A 27242-nucleotide genomic window follows, 5' to 3' on the forward strand; every position below is an offset into this window, starting at 1 on the left:
CTCCTGAGAACACCCTCCAGCTCAAAAACTAAGACTGCCATTTGTTTACAGAACAGACAATATGTGCTCATATGGTTAGAGTACATGCGCACTAGCAAGGCATATATGTATATCTTCTTTTTCGGTGTCAAATCGCCAACAAGCCGTGGCAAAGCCAGTTTTTTTCCCCAGCGGGCAAGTAATGCCAATGGAGTGTAGGGAAGTAAGAAAGAATGTATATATTGTGAAGGACAAAAAGCAGTAAACATCCACGGTGTTTTCAGACCCCAAGGAGGTGAGAATTAGGCAGAAAGCGGGAGTGTCGCTTTGATGAAGTAAGTGCGCGCAAAGCTTCTGACCACACGTAGCGGTAGCAGCCTTTCGGTGAGTCTAACTATACTGCATATTTTTTCAGTGTGTGACTTCAAGCACACCTCCCTCCTGATGGATCTATGAGGCAAAAGCGTAGACACAAAAAAGTAGGTCACGCATGCACCACGTGTGTTTCTTAGAGGTGCCTCACGTGTTGAAGTGTGTTGAGGTGTTTTTCTAAATGTAGTATGTCTTGTATCTGTCTATTGCATGTGATTCACAAGTGCCATTGTTCCACGAGCAGGGTGATGGTTGTAATAGCTCCACACCCTTAAGTGATATAAGTAGCAACCTTTATCCTTTCATTTTCCACAGGTTTTCCAGAAGGATGTCGCTACCAATGGGTATTATTTTACTTTAGTTGTATGTACCACACCATACCACAGAACATTTAAAGTTAGTGCTTTCACTAGTGGTAGTTATTCAAGGAGTGACACTAGGGAGTCTACCTTGGTTCTGAAGAGGAGTCAAGGGGTAGACTCCGAAACATGTAGACCGCTTAGGAGGTAAGGTACATAATATACCCCCCTCCAGCACCCCTCTTTTAACCATACCATCCCTGCGAGACATATTAAATTAGTAATACCATCCAGGCAGGTATTTTTAACTCACCTAAGACCCCACCACTCATATCCCTCTTAGAATTCACACTGATGAAACTATAACAGTGCTCCCATGTATTCCGTCGGTCGTAGCACGCCTCGTTCTGCAGCAGAACGGAAGAAGACCCAATGATGAAGCATGCCACCAAAGGGTAACCCTAGTGGGCGAGGGTTTTTCACACATCTTGACTCAATGATTTTCAGTTTCTTATGTTTAGTTCATAGTTTTGTGAGACTTTAATAATTTGTTTACTTTAGAAGAGTTTCTCTGTATAATACAAATAAATAAGATTGTGCCGCAGAACCAAGTAATTTCTTAAACAAAAAAATATGAAATTCGTTTGAATAAAGAGAATTTTAATAATGTGTTAATTTGTCACATATATCAATGTGAAGGCTGTTTTTTGCTCCCTGGTGGCTAATTTATTAGAGTTTTGTAACTTATCGTTTGATTGGGTTACCAGTGTTGTGGGTATGAGCCTATGCAGGGCCCCATACACCTATAACCCTTAACATTAGTATATGGTTAAACGTGGTTTAAGCGCAGGTAACACTGTCCATTTATAGCATGTGTGGCTTTAGGTATGCATGCTCTGCATAGATAAAAAAGCAGTTCTTCTATGTGGTGGCTAGCAAGTAGATGAGTGCAACAAAGATTTTAAGACTGTTTGGCCAACTAAAGCTTCCTGACAGGCTTAAATATCTACAAAGTAGTATTTGGTGAACTGTGTGTGGTGTTGACCATGACGCAGCCTTACAAATGTCTGTCATTGGAATGTTCCCTAGGAAGGCCGTAGTATCTGCCTTCATTCAAGTGGAATGTGCTCTAAGCTCTATATGTAGCCCATTCTTAGCCTTAGCATAGCATGCTTATACACATCTAACAATTCATCTAGCAATCTCACCCTTGGAGATGGAGATGGGGTTTCCTAAGTGAGGTTTTGCAAAAGCAACAAACAGCTGTTTTGTTGTCTGGGTGGAGTTAATCCTGTCATAGGATATTAGTACTCTCTTGACATCAAGCGCATGTAGCGCCTTTCCTGCCAGAGTGACTGGGTGCAGGAGGAAGATAGGCAACTCGATGGTCTGGTTTACATGAAAATAGGAAACCACTCTTTGGAGAAATTTTGGGCCTGATTCACAAAGGGCCTCTGCACTCATGGCGTGGAGCCCACACTCGTGATGGGGGTCCCCGCACTCATGACGGGACCTTTTTACTGCAGTAACCCAAGTGGAGGACCCGTCATGAGTGCAGGGCCCCTGCCATGAATGCAGGTCCCCCTGCCACAACTTTGTGGCATCCGCCATGAGTGCAGAGGCCCTTTGTGTACCGGTCCCTTTGGGTTTGTCTTCAAAACCACTCTATCTCTGCAAACTTGAAGAAAGCTCCTATATAGTGAGTGCTTGCAGTTCAGAGATTCTATTGAGAGAGGTGCTAGTAACAAGGAATGCTACCTTCTAAGACAATTACATGCCACAAGAAAGTAGTGACTTTAAAGTGGGACCTATCAGTTACATTAAAAAAATGTTCAGGTTTCAGACTGGTGCTTGATGTATTCTTGGATGAATTAAGGGCCACTATAAAGGCCTGGACAAGAGGTATTTTAAAAAGAGAAAACTGTTCTCTATTCTGCATGTAAGCTGACACTGGAGTTAAATGCAAACAAATAGAAGTGTATGCCAATCCAGCTTTCCGCAAATACAATAAACAACAGATGATTTCTTGAACAGATGTTTTAAGGGGGTGTCTCTATGTTTTCCAGAACAATAAAGGACACATTTGTTCCACTTTGCAACATAGCAGGCAGAGGAGGTGGGTATATGTGTCTCATGCAGGATTTGCATACACTCCTTTGGGAGTTTAAGATAACCAAACTCTTAGACCTCTGGTGCCAGACTTTTAGATTCAACTGCCTGAGGTCTGGATATCTGAGATTACTCTGATGCTGAGTCAGGAGTACTGGTCTCAGTTATAGACATTTAAGAGGATACGCAGACATTTCCAAAAGCACTGAATACCACAGCTCTCTATCGCAAGTCGATGTCAGCAGAATGATGGTGATGGTCATCAATACTTGCCTCATTATCTTCCCAATCCATGGGATCAATAGTAGTGGAGTGAACGCCTAGGCAAATATCCCCGAGCGATTAATTCATAGTACATTGTCCATGTACTATGGGTGCAGGTACATGCGGGAAACATTTGTCATTTTGCATGGTGGCAAACAGATTGACTGTGGAGAGTCAAATTACATGTGAAGTACTTAGGGATTCATCTTCTATTTGCAGACTGGTTGAAGCGTCCTGCTTAAAAGGTCTGCAAAAGTATTGTCCACCGTGGCGGGTGCTCTGCTAGAAGAATAATGTGAATTCGAATGGCTCAATGCCAAATCTTTTGGCCCAATGCTGACAGTTGGGATGAGTGAGCACCCCCCCTGCTTTTGTATGTAACACATCGCTGTTACGATGCTTGTGTTTATTAGGACTGATTTGCCCCAAATAAGAGTGTGATTTGTTTCAAATAAGAGTGCAAAATGCTATGAGTGCTAATTGCATTGCTGTGAGCCCCAGGTAATTCATGTGACAACCCTACATTTCTTACATCTAGTCAATGTGAACGTTTTGTGGTTCAGATTTGTTCCCCATCACATAACTAAGGGCTTAGCAGTAACGGTCATTTGCAGTTGAGGGTCTAAAAAGTGCCTGACTAGCAACAATTTGTTTTGCTCCACCAAAGAAAAGCGCACTGGGATCTAGGGTCTACCAACACTAAACCTTCCCATTGACTCTCTGCTTCTGACCATGGCCTCGCTAGACTCTTGTAGAGAACCCATATGAAGACTTGCTTGTGGCTTTATTGTCATGCATGAAGCCATTATGTCCAAACGTAGGAGGATGGGGTTTCTGAAAAAGAGGCAACAGCCTTTCCAATGCCATCACCCTCTCTTGGTTTGGGAAGGCTTTCCACATGACAGAATTAAACACAGCCCATAGAAAGGTTGGATCTGCAGTGACATGAGATGTGGCTTTTAGGCATGGGTATGCACTACAGCTGTGTAGCAACATTGCTGCCTTAGTGTGTGCAAGCATTGCTCTCGCCCATCCCTCTTTGCCAGCAAATCGTCCAGGTTAAGAAAAGACATAAATGGTATTTCTATGCAGCCACTACCACAAAGCATTTGGTAAATATACTTGGGGCTGCTGTGACTCTACAAAGGGTAACATTTGTACAATTGATGGTGTTAGTGGTGATGCACCAGATGTATGGGGTGTGGAAGTATGTGTCATTCAGGTCATGGGTTGCCATGTGATCCCTGTGCAGAGCAGTGCCGTAACATCCTGCACGGTGGTCATTTTGAAGTTCCTTGACGGCATAAAGATATTTTTTGGCTCCAGGGATACTGTGTAATTATATACGCCGATAATTAAGTTACTATAAACTACTAGGCAACGGGCTCCTTGACATTATGGCTATTTACGTATTTTAAGTTACCATGACGATTTTGTGGACACCAATGTTTTAGTATGCTGCTATTGGGCAATGCAATTTTCTTAATATGGCGTCTTAACATCAGGACGGTTGATTCGTTTCCATTCCCTTTTGCTTGTTATTATTCTAATGCGGGCTACACACTCCATTAAGTCCTAACTACCATTTAGTACTAATTAACAAGCCTGGGTTATTAAGTTTAGATATTTAAAGTATATGAGATTATCAAAACGATTGTTTGATTGTTAGTGCTTTGGTTCGTTGATATTAGTTAAATACAATGTTGATAAGGAATACTTCCAACATGGCACCCGAACACTGGGATTGTTAGTCCTTTATTTATTTCTTTAGTTTCTGCTTTTAAACGTGAGTTTTGGCGTCTGCTCGGATTAACCAGCCCTCGCGTACACGCGTTGAAGGAGCGAAAGGAAAACTCCCTTTTGGTTATACTTTTTCGGTACGTTTTGCCGGTACTTTAAGGTGGGTGATATTTAGTATATATTATTATAGACTCTTACGAGTCATGCATTAATATTATAAGTGTTGGTGAAACTAATATATTTTAAAACCTCTGTAGATAATCAGCATTGGATTATATGCCGCGACTGGACTAAAGGTCATTCTATTTACTTGGAGTACTAGAATTTGGAATTTTTTTCTAAAGGTATGCACTTTGAAATTCTAAATCGGGCCCAACAGAGACACAATCTTTTTGGTTTCTCTAGTGACAACTGGGGTCCACATCATTGATAGCTTTTCTATCGTTTTTTTTTCTTTTTCTTTATCATTTCTTATTTACTTCACGAATGCGTGGTGGCGGTATGCTCTCCAGACTCTTCCTTCGTTTCTAATCAGAATTCATTATTATGTAAGTCACATCACTTGCATCACATAAATACAATGCAAAGGCGTTTTTTCTGAGACAAAGTCACTTTGAAAATTGTCATACTTTCTCAATACTAAGATTTGAGTTCACTCATGGGATATTCTGTCATATCACTCCTTGATGTGGGTGATGGGTTCTAAAAATTACATTTAATTTGTTAAATGATGGATCTGATTTGCTTCTAAATATACAAATATAATAATTGGATTTACAGCCCTGATGAAGTCATTGCGACAATTTTTCGCACAACGAAACACGTGTTGGCTGTTGACTCTTGGCTATTGTTGTTTGATACATCTTTAAATAAACAATGAGAAGATTGGATCCAAGCTGCTGGCTGTTGTGTATTGGGACATTCTTATGACAAGAAGAAGACTGGATCTACTACTATAGACACAAACATCAACATATTGATTTACATGAGTGCCTCGGATATTTTGAACATTGTTATGTTTCTCTCATAGAGAAGTGTGGAGGAATTGGGAGTATCCTCCTTCCGGGATCACCGTGCTATTAGAATTTTTGTGCATTATAGGATGTATGATGGACATGACGTGAGCTCCAGCCCTATATAAATAATTCTCTCTCTATTAATTAATTGACGGGATAAAGCAGTTCAAGGGCTGAGGCCTACGATCAGCTGCAGAGATATATCCATTTTGCAATTGAGGAAGTACATGGAGTAAATTCGTTGGCCCTGCTTGTGAGTTGCACCTGCTCAGTGCCACCTTTGCTCAGGAGAACTTGTACTTTCTGGTTTCTGAGAGACTCAGGACAAGCCAGTATGGATGGGTCCCGAGTCTCAGTGTCATTCACCATAGGCTTTCCTGGAGCAAAAGGGGGTCTCTCAAGGTCAAAAGCTACCAGGGACTGGAGCCAGACCTGAAGGCTGATGTCTGTTTTGGCTCAACTCAGGGCTCAAAGCCTGACTCCTTCATGAGCAGCGCTCAGCTTCTACAGAAGAACGCTTTCTAGGTTGATCCTTGAGTGAGTGTTGAGGAATGGAGGATCTAGAATTTGTTTCTGACTAGGAGCTGTGCTCTGGGGCAATGGAAGTTCCTTCTCTTTGACCTGTGGTACAATGGACGACAAGAACTTGGGATTTGGCCCTTCAAATATATTTGAAGGGCCATCCTCTCTCGTGTGGCACCTTCAATATCCTTGGTTATGAATAAGTCCGGTGTTTCACATGAGTCTCGACACTGCATCTTGTGGTGGGTCCAATGGCATCTATGTCAGTAATGGTCAGTATCTTATACTTTAAGGCCTTAAAAGCCGAGCAGGCTGATTCCTCAGGCTATGGAGACAGGCAAAGGTTACAGACCTGATGCCTGTTGGACTATGGGAATTTGCTGTTGCATTTAGGAAAAAACTAGAAGGGTGTTTTGTTCATAATAACCTCCCCAAACAGTGTTTCTTGTTACAACTCGATTTCTGTTGAAGAATCCTCATCAAAGCAGTTCGAAGTTGAATTCTATGTGGTCACCAATATAAAAGATAGTTCTTCTGTCTCTGGGGCTGAATTCTCGATGACTGGCACAAAGAGTTGTGGTGAAGTTGTCAATGGTACTGAGCTGTAACTGGAACTTCTGAACCAATGACAAGAAAAACAATCTATGGCTAAGTCTTTGTCCTTGTAAGTTATAGGCTTAGAAAGGATTCAAAACACATCTAACACCCAAAGCTTCTTCAAAGAAAAATAACTTGCAAACTTGTGCGCCTAGTGCTAGATGGGAGGAGTACACTGAGCATGTGTATCTACAGCCATAGATGCTAGGAACATTATTTTTCATAACACTGGTTCAAGTGAATTCAGTCAAGAATAAAATTGTAATGAACTGGTAACTAATCATGAATGATGCTGATGCCGATGTTCCTTTGTGATTAGTGCACTATGCAGCAATTGCATGTGGTACTGAGGGGCTAACTAGTGTTTTAATAGAATAATACTATATTTGATAATCATTCAGTAGTCATGAATGTGTGTAAATGTTTAGCAACTACTTTTACTATGATCTTAGCACCCACTCATGCTATGTCATCAGCTTAAATTCACACTTCCTTTCGGCAGACATGGATGTATTCCCAGGATGTTTGCCCATCCATGACCTAAAATAACTGTGCTTAAATACATGGAGATGGCTGTCCTTCTAAGATCTACACATGGCAAAGCTAGCAGGCACTAGAGGCAACTTCACTCCTAAGCACTAGAATTGACAAAGCTAAAAAACATCAGCTATGGCAGCACTTGCACAACAAAAAAGCAGGGTTCAGAAAGCACAAACACTATAAAGATGGGTGCACTTGCAGGCACTAAAGATAGCTGTACAGCAACCACAAATGATGATTAAACTACCAGGCAGTAGAGTGGGTTGTACCCCAAGGCACTAAAGAACGCTGCACCCAGAGGCACTAGACAGAGGTGCACCCCGAGGCACAAGAGATGGAAGAGAAAAAAACTTCCTATAGACGCAGCACTTTTAACCAATAGAGATGGTTACACTTCCAGAAACTAGAGCTGGCCGCATCCCCAGGCACTGGAGTTGACTGCATCCCCAGGCACTGGAGCTGGCTGCATTCCCAGGTACTGGAGCTGGGTGCATCCCCAAGCACTACAGTTGGCTGCATCCCCAGGCACTACAGTTGGCTGCATCCCCAGGCACTACAGTTGGCTGCATCCCCAGGCACTACAGTTGGCTGCATCCCCAGGCACTACAGTTGGCTGCACTCCCAAGAAATAAATCCAGGATTTGTAAAGCGCAACAAATCACCAGTGAGAGTTTCCAGGCACTGAATTTTCAGACACGGGGAGATTAAGTGTTTTGCCCAGAATCACAGGATGTTGAGCTGACGCCGTGACTTGAACCTTGTTCCTCCAGTTCTGAAGTCTACAGCTCAGGCCATTTCGCAACACCCTGTCACCACCAAAAACCTTAACTGGCTGCACTGCAAGGCGTAGAGATGGTGGCACTCTTTTTTTCTACTGAAAATGAGTTTATAGCTAGAATTACCAATGACCTATTTCTTACTTCTCCACATTCAATAGTGTGCCCTTCAAAGTATCACACATAAAATTGGCTGCTCGGCATTTCACCTCTCATCGCCCCACAGTGGCAGATCTGGGAGACTCACAATTTGCTGAAATGCCGCTTTTGGGGGGTAACCGTGGGACAGCCTGCTGTGAATATCATCATGCATACTGAAGGCACTTCCATGTGTGCCACGGACAGACAGAATTCCTGCCCCAAAGGCTAAAAGTCATCAGTCAGGAGCCAGAGATGATGGATATAAAATTCACGCTTCCTTGTTTATGTAGAACTTGGGGGGACCATAACTCTTCTTGTTCACAGGTAACATGAAGAACGAGAGGACCAAGAAATCCACCCTCAGCTCCATTGTATAAAGGCACTTATATGAGCGGGACCAAAGATAAAGCACCTTCAAATGGCACATGACTGCTCCCTAACAGAGCTTTGAGGAGTAACAGTGAAATTAGAAAATTGCCAGAAGTGGGGAAAAAAGAGGCAACCACAGCAGGTTGGCTTGGAATACCACAACTGAAGGTTTATATCAGTTCTCCTTTGAGATCAGAAAAATGGCTAATGGTAAACCGAATGATAGATTACAAAAGGAAGGTTTACATTTTTAGGCTCATTAGGGCATCAGTCTGGACCAATCAGGGCAATATTTGCGAGGAAAGACAAAACCAGGTGCAGAAACGTGCTTGCAGAGGGAGCTCCATACTTTGGTGGGTGTGGGGGAGAGGAAACGCCCATGCTAAATGCCCACAGTGAAAGGCAGTCATTGCTAAAGTGCAGAGGTATCATATCAACATTAATTGAAAGTCCTTACTAATAGAGTACAGACAAGATCCAAGTGCAGAGAGTCTAATGAATCATGAAGGGAAAGGGACTCAAGAGGTCATCTGCAAAGTTACGGGAAGATGGGTATTCAATGGTAATAAATGCCAGCAATGCAGTCACCTCCTATGATCTGTTGTGTAGCAATTTTAGTTATAGCTCCATGCACGTTATTTTAGCACACTAAGCCTGCCGCTGTGCACTTTAACCTGTATATATTTTATTCAGCTTCATTTATTATTTTAACAAAAGCCACTTTTGCGGACTTGTTTTATTTCTCTCTATTTAGCTGTTTTTGCTTAGGTCAGCACTACGTTCTCAAACAAGACATTCTTGTTCACTCTGTGCTTCGTTCAAGGCTATAGTAAGGTAGGTAGCCGGTGAACGTGGTAAAAGTTTTGTGTCTGGTATTCATAGAAAAACACATATCCTTACGCAGGGACATTTTCCCAGAACATCAGCTGTTTTATTATAAAAACACTTCCTTGTCCCTTACACGTGAGAGGGAGATTCCAGCCAGAGGAATGCTGATTGCTGAACGCTTCGCTACAGCTGCTTATGCAGACTTCAGTCCTTTGCTCAGGTATGGGGGATGATGTCTTCCCAGGGGAACCTGAAGGGCAGAATTAGAGCTTAACATGCTGTGCTCTAATATAGCCTAGTTAGGAATGAGTCTATTGACTCTAGTGACAATATGGTAGCGTTATTTCTATGCTTCACTCTCCTTGTCACAATTCTAATTCTGTCATGCTGTATCGTCCTGGTTATTGCAGTACATGCTTTGCTATCTAAGATGCAGTCGCTTCATTAACACCTTATTGAAACGTACACTGCCTCTGTTTGTCATTGTGTATGTGAGACTAATGTAACTGAGAGAAACGGATGAGACCTGAGTGACCACGGTTTCCCTGAAAAATCAACTTTGTCATGCGCTCGGCTGCCCAATGATCCCTACTCTTGGGTAGAGATGAGGCATTGCTAGTTAGCCGGATCAAAACCCGGATTAGGGCGACAGGTGTCACCTGTAGTGGGTTAAGACTCAGTCTCCCACACCGCAGAATCCCCGCTCAAATCCAGTAGTCTCATTAGAATAATGAGAGCATACGCGACAGATCAGGGATATAGATGAGGAAGTCTGCCAAACCCAAAAGGAGGCTCTAATTATTGGCAATAGAACCCACCAAGAAATGTTAGCAATGTTCAGCACATGGACAATAAATGACATGTCGAAGTAGGCATCTTTGATATATTCAGTCCCTCAGTTTTAAATCTGACAGAGAATATCCCAGAGACAGCGCTTTGATGGACATATTGCAAAAAAGGATACACTGACCCATTCACCAAGTCTAGCTCAACGACCTGGAATACAATATAAGATTTTTCTACCCCAGAAGACTACGCTGAATAGAGCGCACTATCATCTGTACCTGCACAGAGAGTTATTAAAAGACAAGGTGGGCGTGAAATGAGGCGCCGGAGAGGATAACAGAAGAGGATATCTGAACTTATGACCCACTATTGATTCATGGATGTAGCTAGACAACTTCACTATGCTATCAAGCCACTCAAGCCAGCTAAGTTGTATTCCGCTAGTTGAGCTATTCAATTTGCAGCACTAACCTATATTGCATTACAACTAAATGAATCCGTTCTTTCAACAATTAACATTCATTAATTGTCACTCAATGTACCATATATTGCCATGGATAAGAAATGGTTGGGACTAGCTGCTGGGTGATGTTTGCTAGATCATAAGACTCACAGTCTAGGCCTAGCATAACTCTACCCAGCTATGAGGGATAACTACATCTCATGTTGTAGCCTTGTATCGAAGGGAATGTAACAGCAAGGTATTCATGGCTTTTTGAAAACAAATGGTATACAACTGACTGCGAGCATGTTTTGGAAAACCAAGTAAATGCAATAGAAAAGAATAGTGATTAGATTTTAAAGCTTACCTTGTCAACAAGTTTACTCGCATGAAGACTGAGGCTATTGAAGAATATTTTTTTACTTAACAAATGCATTTCCTCAATTGTGGATAATAATGTTGATGCACTGGTGCCTACAATGGTACTGGAAAACAGACAAAAATGAGGCAAAACATTATTTACAGAACGGAGGGAATTGAATTATGATTTTCATCATCAAATCATTAGTCAGTGAGCAAAAGGGGAAGCCTAAACCTAATTTCTGATTTACTCTCTCCTATCAATTCCATGCTTTTCTAGAATGCATCAATGCCACCTAACATCGCAACAACCCCTGCAGAGAATTACAACCACGCGACTATCATTAGCTAAGGATTAATACTTAAAATAAGAGTAGTATTGAATTGTTGTCTCGCTCGTAATACTGAGTGATTGCACTAGAGACTATTTTCTACTAGAAAACAGTATTTATTTAGGTTGTCAATTGTCTTTGTTTCCTCTTCCAGAAGATTAGTGCATCATACCAGAACCCCCGAGTATCATTCAACAACAATAATAATATTTTTCATAGCTGTTATTAGCCCAATGAAAAGAGTTATTATTATTACTATGTCTGCTATTTGCAGGCTACAGTTCTGCCACAAATGATGAGCTCGATGACCTACTTTTATAGCAAAAGAAACGTGCATTATTATATTTGCGTTCCTAAACTACATAAAATATTATGAAAAAATATGTTATACAGTAATAACTTACCTAGTGTGGACCTTTTAGAGGGTAAACAGCTACATAACAGGTTACCAATGTAAAAACTGACAGGCATGTGTTTACTGTTTGGACATTGTAAGCTCATCCATTGTTTTTGGGGTTTTTTTTTAAGCCTGGTCTATAGACAGCGTTTGCTTTCCGCCAACCTCATGTAATCAAAATAATTCATCATAAAAATGTATACATGAATGTATATATAAAAAGGGGTTTTCAGTCAACTCTCCTCAACCATTGGTCTGTTCAAGCCTCTTTTGCTACGGCTACCACAACACACAGCATGGGGCAATGGATCAGCCAACTTTAGCCTTTGGAACATGTCAGCGTGTTTTCAACATATTTCTTGTGCACATTCACCTAAAAAGAAGTGCTCTTCACTATAAAGGCTGGTGGGCAAATCTAAGTTTTCATCTCATGTTTTGTTTTTGCAATAGGTAATTTTTACTTTTTTTGCACAAGTTTTACTTTTTAATACTTTTAAACTCTTAATGACAATTGGATAAGCCTGCAAAATAATAAAAAATACAAGCTTGCAAGGCTAGGCCTACTAGCTTTGCCAATACTTGTTTATTCATATTCCTGTGTGTATTTAGTTGTCATGCCACTGCAAATTTTTAAAGAGGAACTTACGTATTTCCCATTGCCGCAGGGACCCCGATTCAGCAGGTGGAAATGTAGCCCTGTTTTATTCTTACTCAGAACTTGAGTAGGCTGGTACAGAGTCAGGAAAGGCCTTCAGCCTTCTATTGCAGTAAAGTATGGGCAAATAAAAACAACACTCACGTACACCTCTAGGAATCTTCTATTGGCATCAAGAACTGAAACGTCACTGAACACATCAAAATAAGTCTTCTAGGTATGTGAAAAGTTTTGTCAAAAAACCCACAGTAATTCCACAAAGTCAGTTGCTGAATAATATTGGGTACATTTTAGCAGAAACCCTGATACTATCAGGTAAGGTATGCCCTTAACAACACCTCCTGTCCTAGTAGGACACTCCTACCTTCTGTCCTGGGAAGGATTTTGGGTGAGTCCTGCCAGGCTTTGTCTCAAATGCGTCATTCTACTCTCTCTGCAGGAAGCCTTTTTCCAGACTCGGTCGAGATGAGATTCTATATCATCAACAGACATCTACTCAGGGAAATATTAACAACATTTCACATGGAAGTTGCCGGTTACCTTATTATTGGGGCCAGGATGAGTAACAACAAAATTCAAAGTGGCTAATTTAAATTTCTTCAATACCCAGAGGTTCATCCTTTATCCCTATCCTATTCTGTCTCAATGCACAGCCATTGGCGGGGTTCCTGAACCCCGTGACCTGAGGTAACCTGCAAAAACAAATGACACCAAGGTCCAAATGAAACCCACTCCTGGCCTGTTCTTTTTACTAACAGCTCTGGATGGATGGCAGCTTCTTGAAATTAATTGGAAGCAGAATTTAGATACTGTGTATTGGGACAAATAAACGCCTCTGGTTCCCTAAATTTTGGATTTACTTCTGTGTTCCTGCACTGGGTCATCTTCAAAACTTTGCTACAAATGGGTGCCATGACCGATGAGCAACTGCCTCTCATTCCTCAAACCAATGCGGTCTCAAAGTTGTGCTTATTCCATGCTAAAGTCTTCCAGGAACTTTCTTTTTACCCAACCCTCATCTGGGAAATGTCAGGTAAGTGAGTGGAAAATTATTATGATTTTTAGGTAGAGCCTAGGCAGCGGGCATGCGCTGTCTCTCGACATGCTGTAATCTACTTTTGTGGGCTTTCACCACGCCCATCACACGGCGATCACTTTCATTCATTCCTTGGCTTGCTGTTCAAAATTCAGTTGGTTTGTTAGGTAAATGATTTAGGTTTGTCCTGCCTTGAGGCTGTTTTGTTACCGCCTTACAGACTGACTCTGTTACATGGATTATTGCACGACTGGCCATATACCTTAGTGTCTGCACACTACTTTTTTCTTTTGCCTCTTCGCTTCGTGCTTATGCCGGTATGTTATTTCTTCCTCAGGCATCTTGCTGTTTCTGTGCGGTGTCTGCTCCCGACAAAGGCTGCAAGCTTGAGGGGGATTCTTTTTTATTTATTTATTTATACAGTTCAAACTTGACCAGAAGATTGGAGCACTTTACATGAGAACTGGTAAAATTAGCAGCTTTGTTCTTAAATTCTCCCCAAGTTCAACAGTTGAAAAATATATAAACTGGTTCATTTCAAATAGAAAAAATGCGGCTCTACCCGTCACAGCAGGCGAGCGGACACAATAATATTCACTACACTCAGGAAACTCGCCCCATAACGCTTAGCCGGACATTCCTTTTACAACACATTTTTGTGCATAACTCAGCCTGTGGTGGTCCTAGGATGATGGGACCACCACCAAAACGTTCAGCACGACATGCCCATTTTCTGGGTTCCCAGACTAGGTTGGGGGGGACCAAAATCATAACCTTTCCCACCATTCAATGTATTTTTAAACTCTCTCATGGATGGAGCTTTTGCTTTACAGCTGGAAGTAGTTTGTGTTGTAAAGGTCTTGTTCGTAGGAATATTCTTGCAGGCCCTCTAGGCTTGAAAATGTGTAATGCACTATGTCCTCTAGGGGCTGAATTTACGGTTACACTGCAATAATCTCTGTCCTTCTCTTTTCATGTGGTTATGCTCTCTAGAGGCTGACTATATGACTATATAGTTATGCGACCATGTTGCTATCAAATGCTATTTTTATTGTGGTGCCCTCTAGGGGATGTTCTGACTGTTACAGTCTAATGCCAGGTGTACTAAGGAATGCACAAACACAGTATTTCTGATAAAGGTTTAATGTGCTGCATGGCTAGGTACTCATAGGGTCCCAAAGGCAAGACCTACTGGCTATGCCAATGCTTGCTAACCATTTGCAATTCACCAATGACACCAATAATAATCAATAAAGATTTTTATGTGAGAGTTTGGGAATATATTCTACCCCACTTACAGTGAACTGAAAGTGTGGCAGCATGATAAGAAATGCATGTCTTCAGCTAGAAATATCTCGGCTTTTCTACAACAGCTTCACTTGTACCTTGAAGATAAAGGTATATGTTTCAAATATTGTCAGATTCACGTGGCATTCTGTCAGATGGAACTTCGGTTCTTACTGCAATGCCTCTGTGAGAGAAATTACGAAATTCACTAGAGTCAGATGTGTGGCCCAGTCTTCTCAGTTCTGATGGCCCATCTCAGGAACTCCAGAGCCAAACATCTTTTGGTATCCAGAGAGGACCATCACTGCTTTAGGCGAAAACCTGTTATTTCCGAGCTAAATCTATCCTCATACTCTGTGAAGATAACTCTCTGCTCCAAAAGCCTGCAGATGCCAGGAGAAGTGGATTGTGTGCTCTATATCATAATTTCTTCCATATTTTTTCTGTTGAAAAATCAGTGTGTACATACAGTGCTCATGAATTATGAAAAGAAAATGAAGGGGGTCCTCTTCACACACCATGCTCAATGCAGCCTAAGCAATTTCTGTTGGAGCCGGTAGTTGCAGGTAAGGACTACTGACATTCATTCTTGATGACTGGCACTTGGTTTTCTTCAATATACTTTGCTCAACAGCAAGAGAGAGAAAAAAGTACAAAAAAAGGAAAAGGAAGACGCAAAAACAGTGACAACGGTAGAATGCAGGTGTGAAAAAACTTGCAATACAGAGATAAAAGAAGGTGGATTCAAGCCATGGAGTTTGGCACCCCAGCCTTCGATAGCGCCGGCCAGGGCATCTGAGAAAAACTGTTGGCCACTAAACTTTAAAGGCATTAACCAGGATATATATATATTTTTTTAAGTTCTCCAGGTTGCTGCTTTACATATTTCAGCTAAGGGAGTATCTGTCAGGAAATCTGCTGTATGTTCGCTTGCTGTCTGTTTAATTTCTGTTCAAAAAGCACTCTGTGGAGAAACTCTCGCACCATTTTATGTGCTCTTTGCAATGCTGTAGTGCTTCAAATAAACGTAGGCCTCCCTGGAAGTAGTTCATGACCGGGTGAGAAAAGAGTGCTTCTTAGTTCGTTTTTAACTCTAAAGTGTCTTTAGTGCAAAGTCGCTGAGACACCTTATCCTGATCATTAAAAAAACGGATTCAGGTTCATTTTTGGAAACATATACAGAATATCTTCATTTTTCAGTACAATATCAGATTACTGATTTGGCTCTGGAATAGGCCAAAATGTCAGTTTAATTGTAATTGCCAGTCACCAAAGTCTAGCTCCGACAGGGTCAAACATAAAAATCCACTGTATGCACAATCAATCAGTGACGTTTTTGTGAGAACAGAGGTTGGCATTTATAATTTATCACAAGACAAGGGTGGATGTAGGCGCTGGGGGGATGCAGCGGTCTGTTAGCCTCAGCAATGTCTGTATTTGGTTGGAGGGAGGTTTCGCCTTAGAGGTGATCTTTGGAGGTGTCATGCATTGTGTGTTCCAGTGTCTGCCACGCAGTGAGACCTGATGCACTTGCTTTGTTCTTGCTTCAGTTCCTGGCTCTACATTTCCAAGATGCTTGGCCTTGAGATTGGCTTCTGGAGCAGTGGATAGATGGAGCCAAGTTTCTGCTTGGATCTGCTGCCTCCATTTGGTGCAGGTAGTATAGGTAGTCAGCGGCACCATTTTTGACTCCAGGGACAGCTTTGTGCCACACATGGAAGCAATGAAATCAAAAGTAGCCTCCCCGACCTTAGAATTCCACACAGTTTCCAGAACCCTGCAAGGATCCATTTTAGGACCCTTCCAGAACGTAATGAAGGCGAAGTTACTGCCAATCAACACGTACGGCTGTGAAATTACAGCCCGTAAAGTGGCTAGGCTGTTAAGTACGCTTATGGCAAAGTATTATGGGATTGTATTCAAAATCCTAACTACATATCACAGGCCCAACTGTGCCTTGAGTTCGGCCTAGCGAAACAAACATGGTCCACATAAGGCCTTGTTATTAAGATGTGCTACAGGCCTAGATCTGCAAACAATATACACTGCATTTCTGTGCTTGGCTTAAAATAAACAAGCAAAGCACAAATTCACCTCTTAGACACTCTTTTGAGGACGACTTGCAGTCATTACCGGTCATCAATTGATTGAACACCCCAGTGGTAACCAATGAATTAAAAAACACATCTAATCCACGTGGCCAGAAGCCTATCTCTGCAAGAAGACAAAGCAACACTGGTGAAGCATGCACACACCTAGCAAGTCAGCTACCGTAGCTTAAAGATTCAACCACATTTTCACAAAGGGTATTTAATTCAATTCAATTTCAATTTATCTTTATTCGATCACTAAAAATTATATCATAAAATATTACAAAAATATTAAAACACTGAATAAAAAACATTTTTTTTTAGCTGGTTCAAGTCCTATAAAACCAATAAAAAACAAATACTATCAATTAATGGACACAATATCTGCCTGCAAATCAGAAGACAGTAGAAATCAATCAATCTATTTGTAAAGCACGCTGCATACCTGTGAGGGTTTCAAGGCGCTGGGGGGGTGGGGTCGCTGCTACTGCTCGAAGAGCCAGGTCTTGAGGGGTTTTCTGAAGGATAGCAGGCCCTGGGTCTGCCTTAGGTCAGGCGGGAGGGTGTTCCAGGTCTCGGGAGGGTGTTCCAGGTCTTGGTGGCGAGGTAAGAGAATGATCTGCTGCCGGAGGATCTGCGCCGGATGCGGGGGATGGAGGCGAGGACGAGGTTGGCGTAGCGGAGTTGCCGGGTGGGGGTGTAGAAGCTGAGTCTGCTGTTCAGGTAGGTCGGTCCGGTGTTGTGGAGTGCTTTGTGTGCGTGGGTGAGGAGCTTGAAGGTGATCCTCTTGTTGACGGGGAGCCAGTGAAGGTCTCTTAGGTGGGAGGTGATGTGGCTGTGGCGAGGGATGTTGAGGATGAGTCGGGCGGAGGCGTTTTGGATGCGTTGGAGGCGTTGGAGGTGTTTGGATGGGATACCGGCGTAGAGGACATTGCCGTAGTCGAGTCTGCTGCTGACGAGGGCCTGGGTTACTGTTTTTCTTGTTTCTGTTGGGATCCATTTGTAGACTCTGCAAAGCATGCGGAAGGTGTTGTAGCAGGAGGAGGAGACGGCGTTGACCTGCTTTGACATGGAGAGGGATGAGTCGAGGATGAAGCCGAGGTTCCGTGCTCTGTCGGTAGGTGTCGGTGGGGGACCCAGCGAAGCCGGCCACCATGAGTCGTCCCAGGCAGAGGGGGTGGGCCCAAGGATGAGAACCTCTGTTTTGTCCGAGTTCAGTTTTAGCCGGCTGTCTCTCATCCTGTCGGCGATGGCTTTCAGTCCCTCGTGGAGGTTGGTTTTGGCGGTGTGTGGGTCCTTGGTGAGGGAAAGGATGAGTTGAGTGTCGTCGGCGTAGGAGATGATGTTGAGGTTGTGCTGACGGGCCACTTGTGCGAGGGGGGCCATGTAGATGTTGAACAGCGTCGGGCTGAGGGATGAGCCCTGGGGTACGCCGCAGATGATGTTGTAGGCTTGGATTGGAACGGGGGGAGGCGGACTCTTTGGGTTCTGCCGGCGAGGAATGATGCGGTCCATTCGAGGGCCTGGTCTTGGATTCCTGCTTCGAGGAGGCGGATTTTCAGAGTGTGGCGACAGACCGTGTCAAAGGCGGCCGATAGGTCTAGGAGGATGAGGGCTGATGTTTCTCCATTGATTAGGTGGCTTCTGATGTCGTCTGTGGCGGCGAGGAGGGCGGTTTCGGTGCTGTGGTTTCGTCTGAAGCCGGACTGGGAGGGGTCGAGGATGTTGTTGTCTTCGAGGTACCGAGTGAGCTGAGTGTTGACGATTTTCTCAATGACCTTTGCCGGGAAAGGGAGCAGGGAGATTGACCGGAAGTTCTTTAGGTCCTTGGGGTCCGCCCTTGTTTTTTTTAGAAAAGCGTTGATTTCGGCGTGTTTCCAGCTTTCCGGGAATCTTGCAGTTTCGAAGGAGATGTTGATGACCTTCCATAGGTGTGGTGCGATGGCTGTGTCTGCTTTGTTAAAAATGTGGTGTGGGCAGGGGTCTGATGGTGATCCGGAGTGGATGGAATTCATGGTCTTGCGGGTTTCGTCGCCGCTGATGCTGGTCCAGGAGGTCATTCGGCTGGGGCGGGTGGAGTTCATAGAGGGCGGAGTAGGAGTGTCCGAGGTGTGAAGGGAGTTGAAGCTGTCGTGGATGTCAGTGATTTTTCGGTGGAAGGCGGTGGCTAGGACATCGAATAGTTCTTGGGAGGGGGTGATGTCGTTGACGGTGGCGCTTGGGCTGGAGAGTTCTTTTAAGATGTTGAAAAGTTCTTTGCAGTCGTGGGCGTTGTTTTCTAGGCGGGTTTTGAAGGAGGATCTTTTTGCTAGCCTGATGAGTTGGTGATGTTTGCGTGTAGCATCCTTGAGTGCCGCGTGGTTGTTTGGAGTGCGTTCGAGTAGCCAGATTTGCTTGAGTTTCCAGCAGTGGCGTTTGGAGGTCGTCTGTGAACCAGGTGGCTTTTTTGTTGGCGTGGTTGTTGGAGGGTTTCCTGAGTGGAGCAAGGCGGTCGGCGCAGTCGTCGATCCATAGCTTGAGGTTGTGTGCGGCGGTGTCAGGGTCGGTGGGGTTGGCGGGCGGATTCTGGGCTAGGGCGTTGGTTAGTTGATCTTCGGTGACTTTGCCCCAGCGTCGGCGGGGTGGTTTTTCGGTGAGGTGGTGTTCTGTTTGTTTCTTGAAGGTGAAATGGATGCAGTGGTGGTCAGTCCAGTAGAGTTCGTTGTTATGATTGAAGGTGACGTGGTTGCTTGTGGTAAGCTGTTCAAAAATAAAACCAGGTTAAAAGATCATAACATTACGTAAAAGTACAGCCGATTTTAAAAAAAGACCCACAGCTGAGGAGACTTCTGGACAATTAAGTTGTGCAGATATAACAAGGCCACTCTACACTTAGTACGACTGCACTTCCAAATGGGATACATTAATTTTTTTTTTAGAAAAACCTTGATAACATTTACAGAAGTGCAACAAAGTCTATTGAGAAACCTCATTACATGGGAAAGAGCATATGCTAGTAGTCCAATATTTTCTTTGAGGAAAACAAAGGATCCATCAAATAGATCCTAAACTGAGTCAATAACATCCACTCCCTTGTCCCAGAGCCATGTCTAAGTAAGGCTTCACCCCAGTGTTGTTTGTACCATACAGTATTCTCTCACAGAAGGCTTCATAATTTCCTTACTCTCCCTCTGTGCACCCCATCAGACATAAAATACTCACTGAGCCATCCTTAGTCCTTCTTGCTAAGTGCTGTGGGGTTCTCAAAGATGGAGGGTGTTGGACCTGGCCCTTTTTGCAGGGTCATCCCCAAACTTTTTGCCTTCCTCCTCATATTTTTTCTGACCTCTTATTGTTGGATCTAGGACTATGAGCACTTTATCACTGCTGATCAGTGCTAAAGTGCAGGTGCTCTCCCTTCTAAAGTTGGTATAATTGGCTTACACGCAACTGGTACATTTAATTTAACTGTAAGTCCCTTGTACAGTGGCATCTCTATACCCAGGACCTGTAAAGTAAATGCTACTAGTGGGCCTGCAGCGCAACTTGGGCCACCCACAGAAGTAGCCTTTCAAACCTGTCTCAGGTCTGCCAGCGCAGGGCCTGCATGCGCAGTTTACTGCATCTAAATTCACTTGTCAGGCCTGGAACTCCCCTTTTACTAAATGTAATTCTATGTCAGGACCGGAGGCTCAGATTATGCGCTACCCCCTAGATATAAGGAAATGGGCATTTACCATGCAATCCTATGAGCAAGGCAGCACTCACAGTAGTGTGAAACGAAATAGGCTGTTTGTCACTTCCAGGACAGGCCACCCAACCAGGCACATGTCCTGCCTCTTACATACATAGCACTCTGCCCACAGGGCTAGTTGGGCCTACATTAGGGGTGACTGAAAATGTGTCTAGCTATCTCGTTTAGAATTTTCAAGTCTATTAAGGACACGGAGGCGAGGATTATGCTTCTCTTTCTATGCTTTAATAACTCAGCAGCCAATAGAAAGACATTTCACAAAGAAAACTACAAATCCCATGAACCCACCATAATATCAGAATGACCATAGAGTCCAGCCCTATAAAACCCTCCTGACGTAAAGTCTCTTCCTCTTTCTTTGCTGCTCCGTAGCCAGTTAAGTGTATTTTCCTCTGAGCGCGATTGTTTTGTTGTCATTGCTTATAAGTATTGTTGTTTTACATACACGTGGCTCGCACGCTATTCATATCGTTATTCATATTGTTTTTTCTTCTGTGCGAAGCTGGTGTTTATCTTCTTACATTTTAATCGGTCAGCTTGCCGCTTGCTTTTGTGGAGAGGGAGCCGTTTGTTGGGAGCCTGGACTGTGCGGCCTGGCCGCGCAGTCCTATTTCTATGTTTACAATGCACCCGAGTGCACGCGAGCTGGCGAGAACGTTTCCCTTTCATTAAGGGATTTCATCGATTCGCGCGTCCTGCATTTTCCGGCGCATCGGTACCCACCTGTGTTCTTGGTTCTTTGAATACCGTGGGTCTTGTTCATAACTGCAGGGCCTCCATTTCCTGTGCTCCCCTGAACGCTCTGCCGAAAATTATCTCCAGGTTTGTAAAATTAAACAAGGCTTTGCCTAAAGCTGCATAAGGGTTCCCTCCACGCTCTATTTCTGTTTTATGCAGTTTGAGTCAGAAATTCTCAGCTCCCCTTTTAACCTCCCCCTTGGTCACAGCATTATATATATATATTTACTTATAAATATCTTTTCTGCTACTCTGGTTTGCTCTCATCATTCTAACAAACCATGTATGAAGAATATCAAGTGGGGGATGAGAATTACTATTTTGAAGAAACTCATTCCGGGTCCTTTGAACAGGATCTTGTGCAGGCTTTGGACGCAGGCGTGTGCCAAACCGTTAATGAAGCTTTGGCTAAAGCTATTACCCCATTAAAACATCACCTTTACGGTTTTGCTCAAAAACAAGGCTGGCTCCCCCCTACCGGGGGTCTTGGTGAAGAGACCACAACTTTACCATCTAAAGAAATCCATTCTGAAGCCTTCGAGAAACTTGCGGCTTCCTTAGCTAATGAGCACCCCTACAGTATGCCTTCTGAACCCCGCTCTGAAGAATTATCAGATGATTCTGACGCTTTCTCTTCCCAAGGTTCGTCTAAAACTGATGCACATCCACCACGCAAACGTAAGGCAAAAACCCATCAGACCTCCAACCCTAAGCAGGCAAAGCTGCTAACTTTTGAACCGGGTGACATTATATACCCAAGACCTACTGCTTGGATTCCCCCTCCTGAGGTCACTGACTATGTGAAAGTTCATATTAGGCAAGAGTTCGACAAGGAGGTTGGCGCACGTTTGCGCTCTGAATGCCCCAGACCTGATCTTCCCGACATGGTGGCAGAGACTCCTGAGATAGACCCATCCATGGTGACCTCCCTTAAAAAATATACTAAGGACCCTAAGAAGGGTATCGATAGGGCTTGGAAATCCTGTTAGGACAAGCTCTTGGACTTGTCAGGTCCTCTGACTAAGATCCTGGAACTTGCTTTTCAGGTTAAAGAATCCAACACTCTTATAGATACGGATACGCTTATTGGATTGTCCCAACGTGCAATATGTCTTTTGGGCAATACTCACTGTGCCATTTCTAATGAACACCGTCATTCTATCCTTATGAAGCTGGACCCTAAATTGACTGACCTAGCTTCCTCTGAAGCGGGTCCTGCAGCTCAAGGCCTTTTATTTGGAACCCCCTTTCTCAAGGAACTTTCTAAATTTGTTGCCACTTTTTCTAGTTTGGACAAGACTCAAGGCTCCATAAAAAGAGCACTGCGTCCTCTCTTTGTTCCCGGGCGGGACGTTTCAGGGGGCGTCCGTTCGGCCGCGGTTATCAAAATCCTTCCGGAGACAGCTTCCAGGGTCACAAAGGCAGAGGTGGCTTTCAGGACCAAGCCTCCTCCTTCTATCCTTCCGGACGTTCCTTCAAAGGCCGTTTCCGTAGAGGAAGGTTCAGAGGTTCAACTGCCGCTATCCAGTATTCCTCCTCTGCAGGTGAGAATTATTCCGTGGGAAGAGGTTTCCATAGGGGGTCGCACTCAATATTTCTATCACAATTGGCAAAAACTTTCAAACGGCCCGTGGGTACTAGAATCCATTCGGGGATTCAAGATAGAGTTCTTTCAATCCCCTCTTCAACTTTCCTTTCCCAGCACTCTATATTTTTCCCACTCCGATAAGAGTATCTTTCAAAAAGAAATTCTGGCCCTTCTGTCCAAAGATGCGATAGAGGGGGCGGAGTTACATCCCCGAGGTTTCGTGAGTCCCATTTTTCTGGTAGACAAGAAGGGTGGCGGCTCAAGATTAGTCCTCAGTCTAAAGGAATTCAACCAGTGGATCATGTATCGCCATTTCAAAATAGAGGGCATTCATTTATTACGGGACATCCTACGGACTGGAGATTGGATGGTCCGTCTGGATCTGAAAGATGCTTATCTATCCGTTCTAATCTTTCCTCCCCACAGACGTTTCCTCCAGTTTCGTTGGGAGGGAAAGGTCTATGAATTCAAGGTTCTTCCCTCCGGCCTGTCGTCAGCCCCGTGGTGTTTCACAAAGCTGATGAGGCCGGTGGTGGAATTCCTGAGAACCAGGGGCGTTCGCCTGATCATTTATCTGGACGACATTATAATTATGTCCCAATCTCCCTAGACGGTTATGATCCACTTGGAATGGGCGTTCATTCTCCTTCAGGACTTAGGCTTTGTCATCAACGTTCAAAAATCCATTCTAATCCCTTCTCAATCTATAGAGTTCCTAGGTTTCATGGTGGACTCTCCTTCTGCTCAGCTGATTCTTCCTCCAACAAAATTGAGGAATATCAAGAGAGAATTGAGGTTAGCCTTGTCCAAGACGACTGTATCCTTGAGGTCCCTGGCTCGCCTGGTGGGACTGCTAGCCTCCTCTATTCAATCGATCTTTCCGGGACCCCTGCATTACAGGTCCCTTCAACGCCTCAAGATCATGCACCTCAACAAGGGCCTGTCTTACTCCCAGGCAGTCCCCCTTTCGGAGGAGGTGAAGATGGAAATTTCTTGGTGGTTATCTCACATGGAAGCATGGAATGGGAGAGCCATTTTTCCCGGCTCCCGGACCCGATTATAGAAGCGGATGCCAGCCTGTGGGGTTGGGGGGCTTGTTGCGGCCAGTTATCTACTGGAGGTCCCTGGTCCCAGCAAGAACTATCTCTGCATATCAATTGCCTGGAGCTCCTAGTGGGCTCCTTTGCAATTCGCAGCTTCACCGCGAGCAAAGCGAAATGTTGCATTCTGCTCAGGATGGACAATGTTTCAGCGGTTTGTTACGTGAACAAGCTGGGGGGACCCGTTCTCCTCTACGGACGGAGATTGCCAAAGAGTTTTGACTTTATTGTCTTCTAAATCACATTTCAGTGACGGCAGAGTACCTTCCGGGTCAACGAAATGTGATTGCGGACTGGTACTCCCATCATTTGACAGATTACAGCTATTGGAGGTTGCACCCACAAGTTTTCAGGTCAATCATGAGGATGTGGGGTCCGTGCACAATCGACCTTTTTGCTTCCCGTCTGAATTCTCAACTCCAGACATACTTCAGGTGGCGTCCGGATCCGGGAGCGAGGACAACGGATGCTTTCCTCCAGGATTGGACCTCGTTCCTCTCTTATGCTTTCCCTCCTTTTGTAATGATTCCCAGGGTCCTAGCTCAACTTCAGAGAAAGGAAGCAGATATGGTTTTGATCTCCCTTATTGGCGGATTGCCCTATGATATTGAACTTTCTAGCATCTGTAGCCGCCTCTGTGATGGCTTATAATTCTATCAACAATTTTCGCTCTTCCATTTCTGCCGGCCATGTCTTTATTGATGGTAGACCTGTTGGTCAGTTACCTGTTGTTTGTAAACTGATTCGGGGCATTCGGTTGTTAAACCCCCCTCTACCCAAGTATTCTGAGCTTTAGGATGTTAACATTGTTCTGAGGTTTTTAGATTCCTGGCCTTCCAATAAATACCTCTCCAGGAAGCAACTTTCTGCCAAGCTTACCATCCTGCTTTGTCTAATTTCTTGTAAACGTGTTTCTGACGTTAAAGCTTTAGATTTAGCAGGGAGATGTTTCTCTCCTGAGGGTGTTTCATTTGTCATATCTAGAAGGACTAAGTCCAACACCAGTTTGATATCCTATCCAGCATTTCCAGATAATAACAAACTTTGCATTGTTTAATGACTAAAAGATTATGAGGTGAGTACTTCTGATTTCCGGTCTGACATGTTGGGCCAGCTGCTTATTTCGCTCCAAAAGCCATTTAAACCTGTTTCTTTGGCTACTCTTGCCAGATGGGTGAAATGGATTTTGTCTGAAGCAGGTATTGATACCTCCAAATTTGGAGCGCATTCCGGGAGGGGTGCTATGGCATCGAAGTCTTTTGCTCTTGGTTCTCGTTTAGAAGATATCTTGAATGCAGCAGATTGGTCCTCTGATTTCACTTCTAAGAGGTTTTATTATAAACCTATTTTGGATGTGTCGTCAGTTGTTATGGCAGGATTTTAAACTAGCATAATCTGAGCCTCCGGTCCTGACATAGAATGAAAATTTTTCTAGCTATCGCGTTTAGAACTTTCAATTCTATTAAGGACATGGAGGCGAGGATTATCCCACCTTTGATTAAGGTTTCCGCTTTCATGTTTTGTCTGATATATTTATACTTTGTATGACATAATGTTGATGTGATGTTAGCAAATAATAATATTAATTCCCACCCTGTTATTGTATTGTAAAAAAAAAAAAAAGGTTTTTTTATCTGCTTTATTATATAAGACACTGTTTATAAGTTGTTATCTCTCTGTCCTAGGTCAAGAGGATAAATGATTCGGATTCCATTGCCTGGATTTCCTCTGGGGATTCTTCTCCTCCTTCCTCGTTGTTGATGGGATGTTCGTCGTTCTGGTTCAGATGTTGGTAGTTTTTCTTTTCCTTGGACTTCAGGTTTAACTGTGACTCTTTGGCATTAGTGCAGTAACCATGTCTAAGTGCAAAGAAAGAGGAAAAGACTTTACGTCAAGAGGGTTTATAGGGCTGGACTCTATGGTCATTCTGATATTATGGTGTGTTCATGGGATTTGTAGTTTTCTTTGTGAAATGTCTTTCTATTGGCTGCTGAGTTATTAAAGCATAGAAAGAGAAGCATAATCCTTGCCTCCTTGTCCTTAATAGAATTGAAAATTCTAAATGTGATAGCTAGAAAAACTTTCAGTCACCCCTAAGGTAGACCCAACTAGCCAAATGGGCAGAGCGCTATGTATGTAAGAGGAAGGACATGTGCCTGGTTGGGTGGCCTGCCCTGGTAGTGACAAACAGCCTATTTGGTTTCACACTACTGTGAGTGCTGCCTTGCTCATAGGATTGCATGGTAAATGCCCACTTCCTTATGTCTAGGGGGTATTGTCTGATCTATGAGGGGTAGCGTAGGCATGTTTGGTATGGTTCTAATGGTAGTGAGAAATGTTGCTTTCTGGTGTAAGTGGATTGTTTATTACCATTATAGAAATGCCACTTCTAGAAAGTGAGCATTTCTCTGTGTTTATAACTCTGGTGTTTTGCAGCAACACTCCAATCAACGTATGGGGCAGAGTGACAGCTGTTTTTTGCATACTTTTCAGGCAGCCTCTACACAAGGAGGGTGGAGGTGTCACAGAGGTGCATCTGCATACTGAATGGTCTTCCTGGGCTGAGCAGAAGAGAGGAGGGCACACCTGCATTTGTAACGGCTGTGGCCTGGTCTCACACAAAGGGCTTCTTTACCCCCAACAGATGTCTGGAGCCTGTGCTGGAGGAGAGAGGGAACACTCCTAGAACCAGTTGGAACCTCTTCTCCCCCTTTTTGTGAAAGCTTGTGCAAAACTTAGTACAGGGGATTTTCCCCATGGTAAGAGAGACATTTCTGGACTGCTGAACTGGACACAGGATGCTACAGGGGGCCGTGTGAGGAACCGCCTTGGACCGCTGCTGTTGTGCTGGCCTGTGACCTGCTGGATCACTAGGAGGAACTGCCACTGCCTGCAACCTTTTGTGCCAGCCTGCTTGCTTGGGCCCTGCCCTCCCTTTCACTGTCTCCAGAGCCTGGGTGGTGTGACCCTGTTCCCCTGCAGCTTTTCCCTGTGCTGGACGTGGTGCAGGAAGAGTGCTTTGAATGAGGAATCCTGGAAGTGCAGGAATAGCGCTTCGTTGTCTCTGTCAAGGGCGCTTTTGGATTTATTTGAATCTAGCATGCGAAGAGAGCTGTATCAGTGCTGCTGAGCGCTTTACTTGGTGA

At 43.8% G+C, this 27242-nt stretch overlaps 1 protein-coding gene across 1 annotated transcript in view; it reads right to left on the minus strand.

The window, feature by feature from the left end:
- COG6 (component of oligomeric golgi complex 6) overlaps positions 1-27242 on the minus strand; it is a 521976-nt gene that overhangs the window by 185213 nt on the left and 309521 nt on the right. The window contains exon 13 of the mRNA XM_069205482.1: positions 11148-11265. Coding sequence (XP_069061583.1) covers positions 11148-11265 — 118 coding nt within the window. The remainder of the gene's footprint in view (positions 1-11147; positions 11266-27242) is intronic.

This window comes from Pleurodeles waltl, chromosome 8 (assembly GCF_031143425.1).
Source record: "Pleurodeles waltl isolate 20211129_DDA chromosome 8, aPleWal1.hap1.20221129, whole genome shotgun sequence".
NCBI lineage: Eukaryota > Metazoa > Chordata > Amphibia > Caudata > Salamandridae > Pleurodeles > Pleurodeles waltl.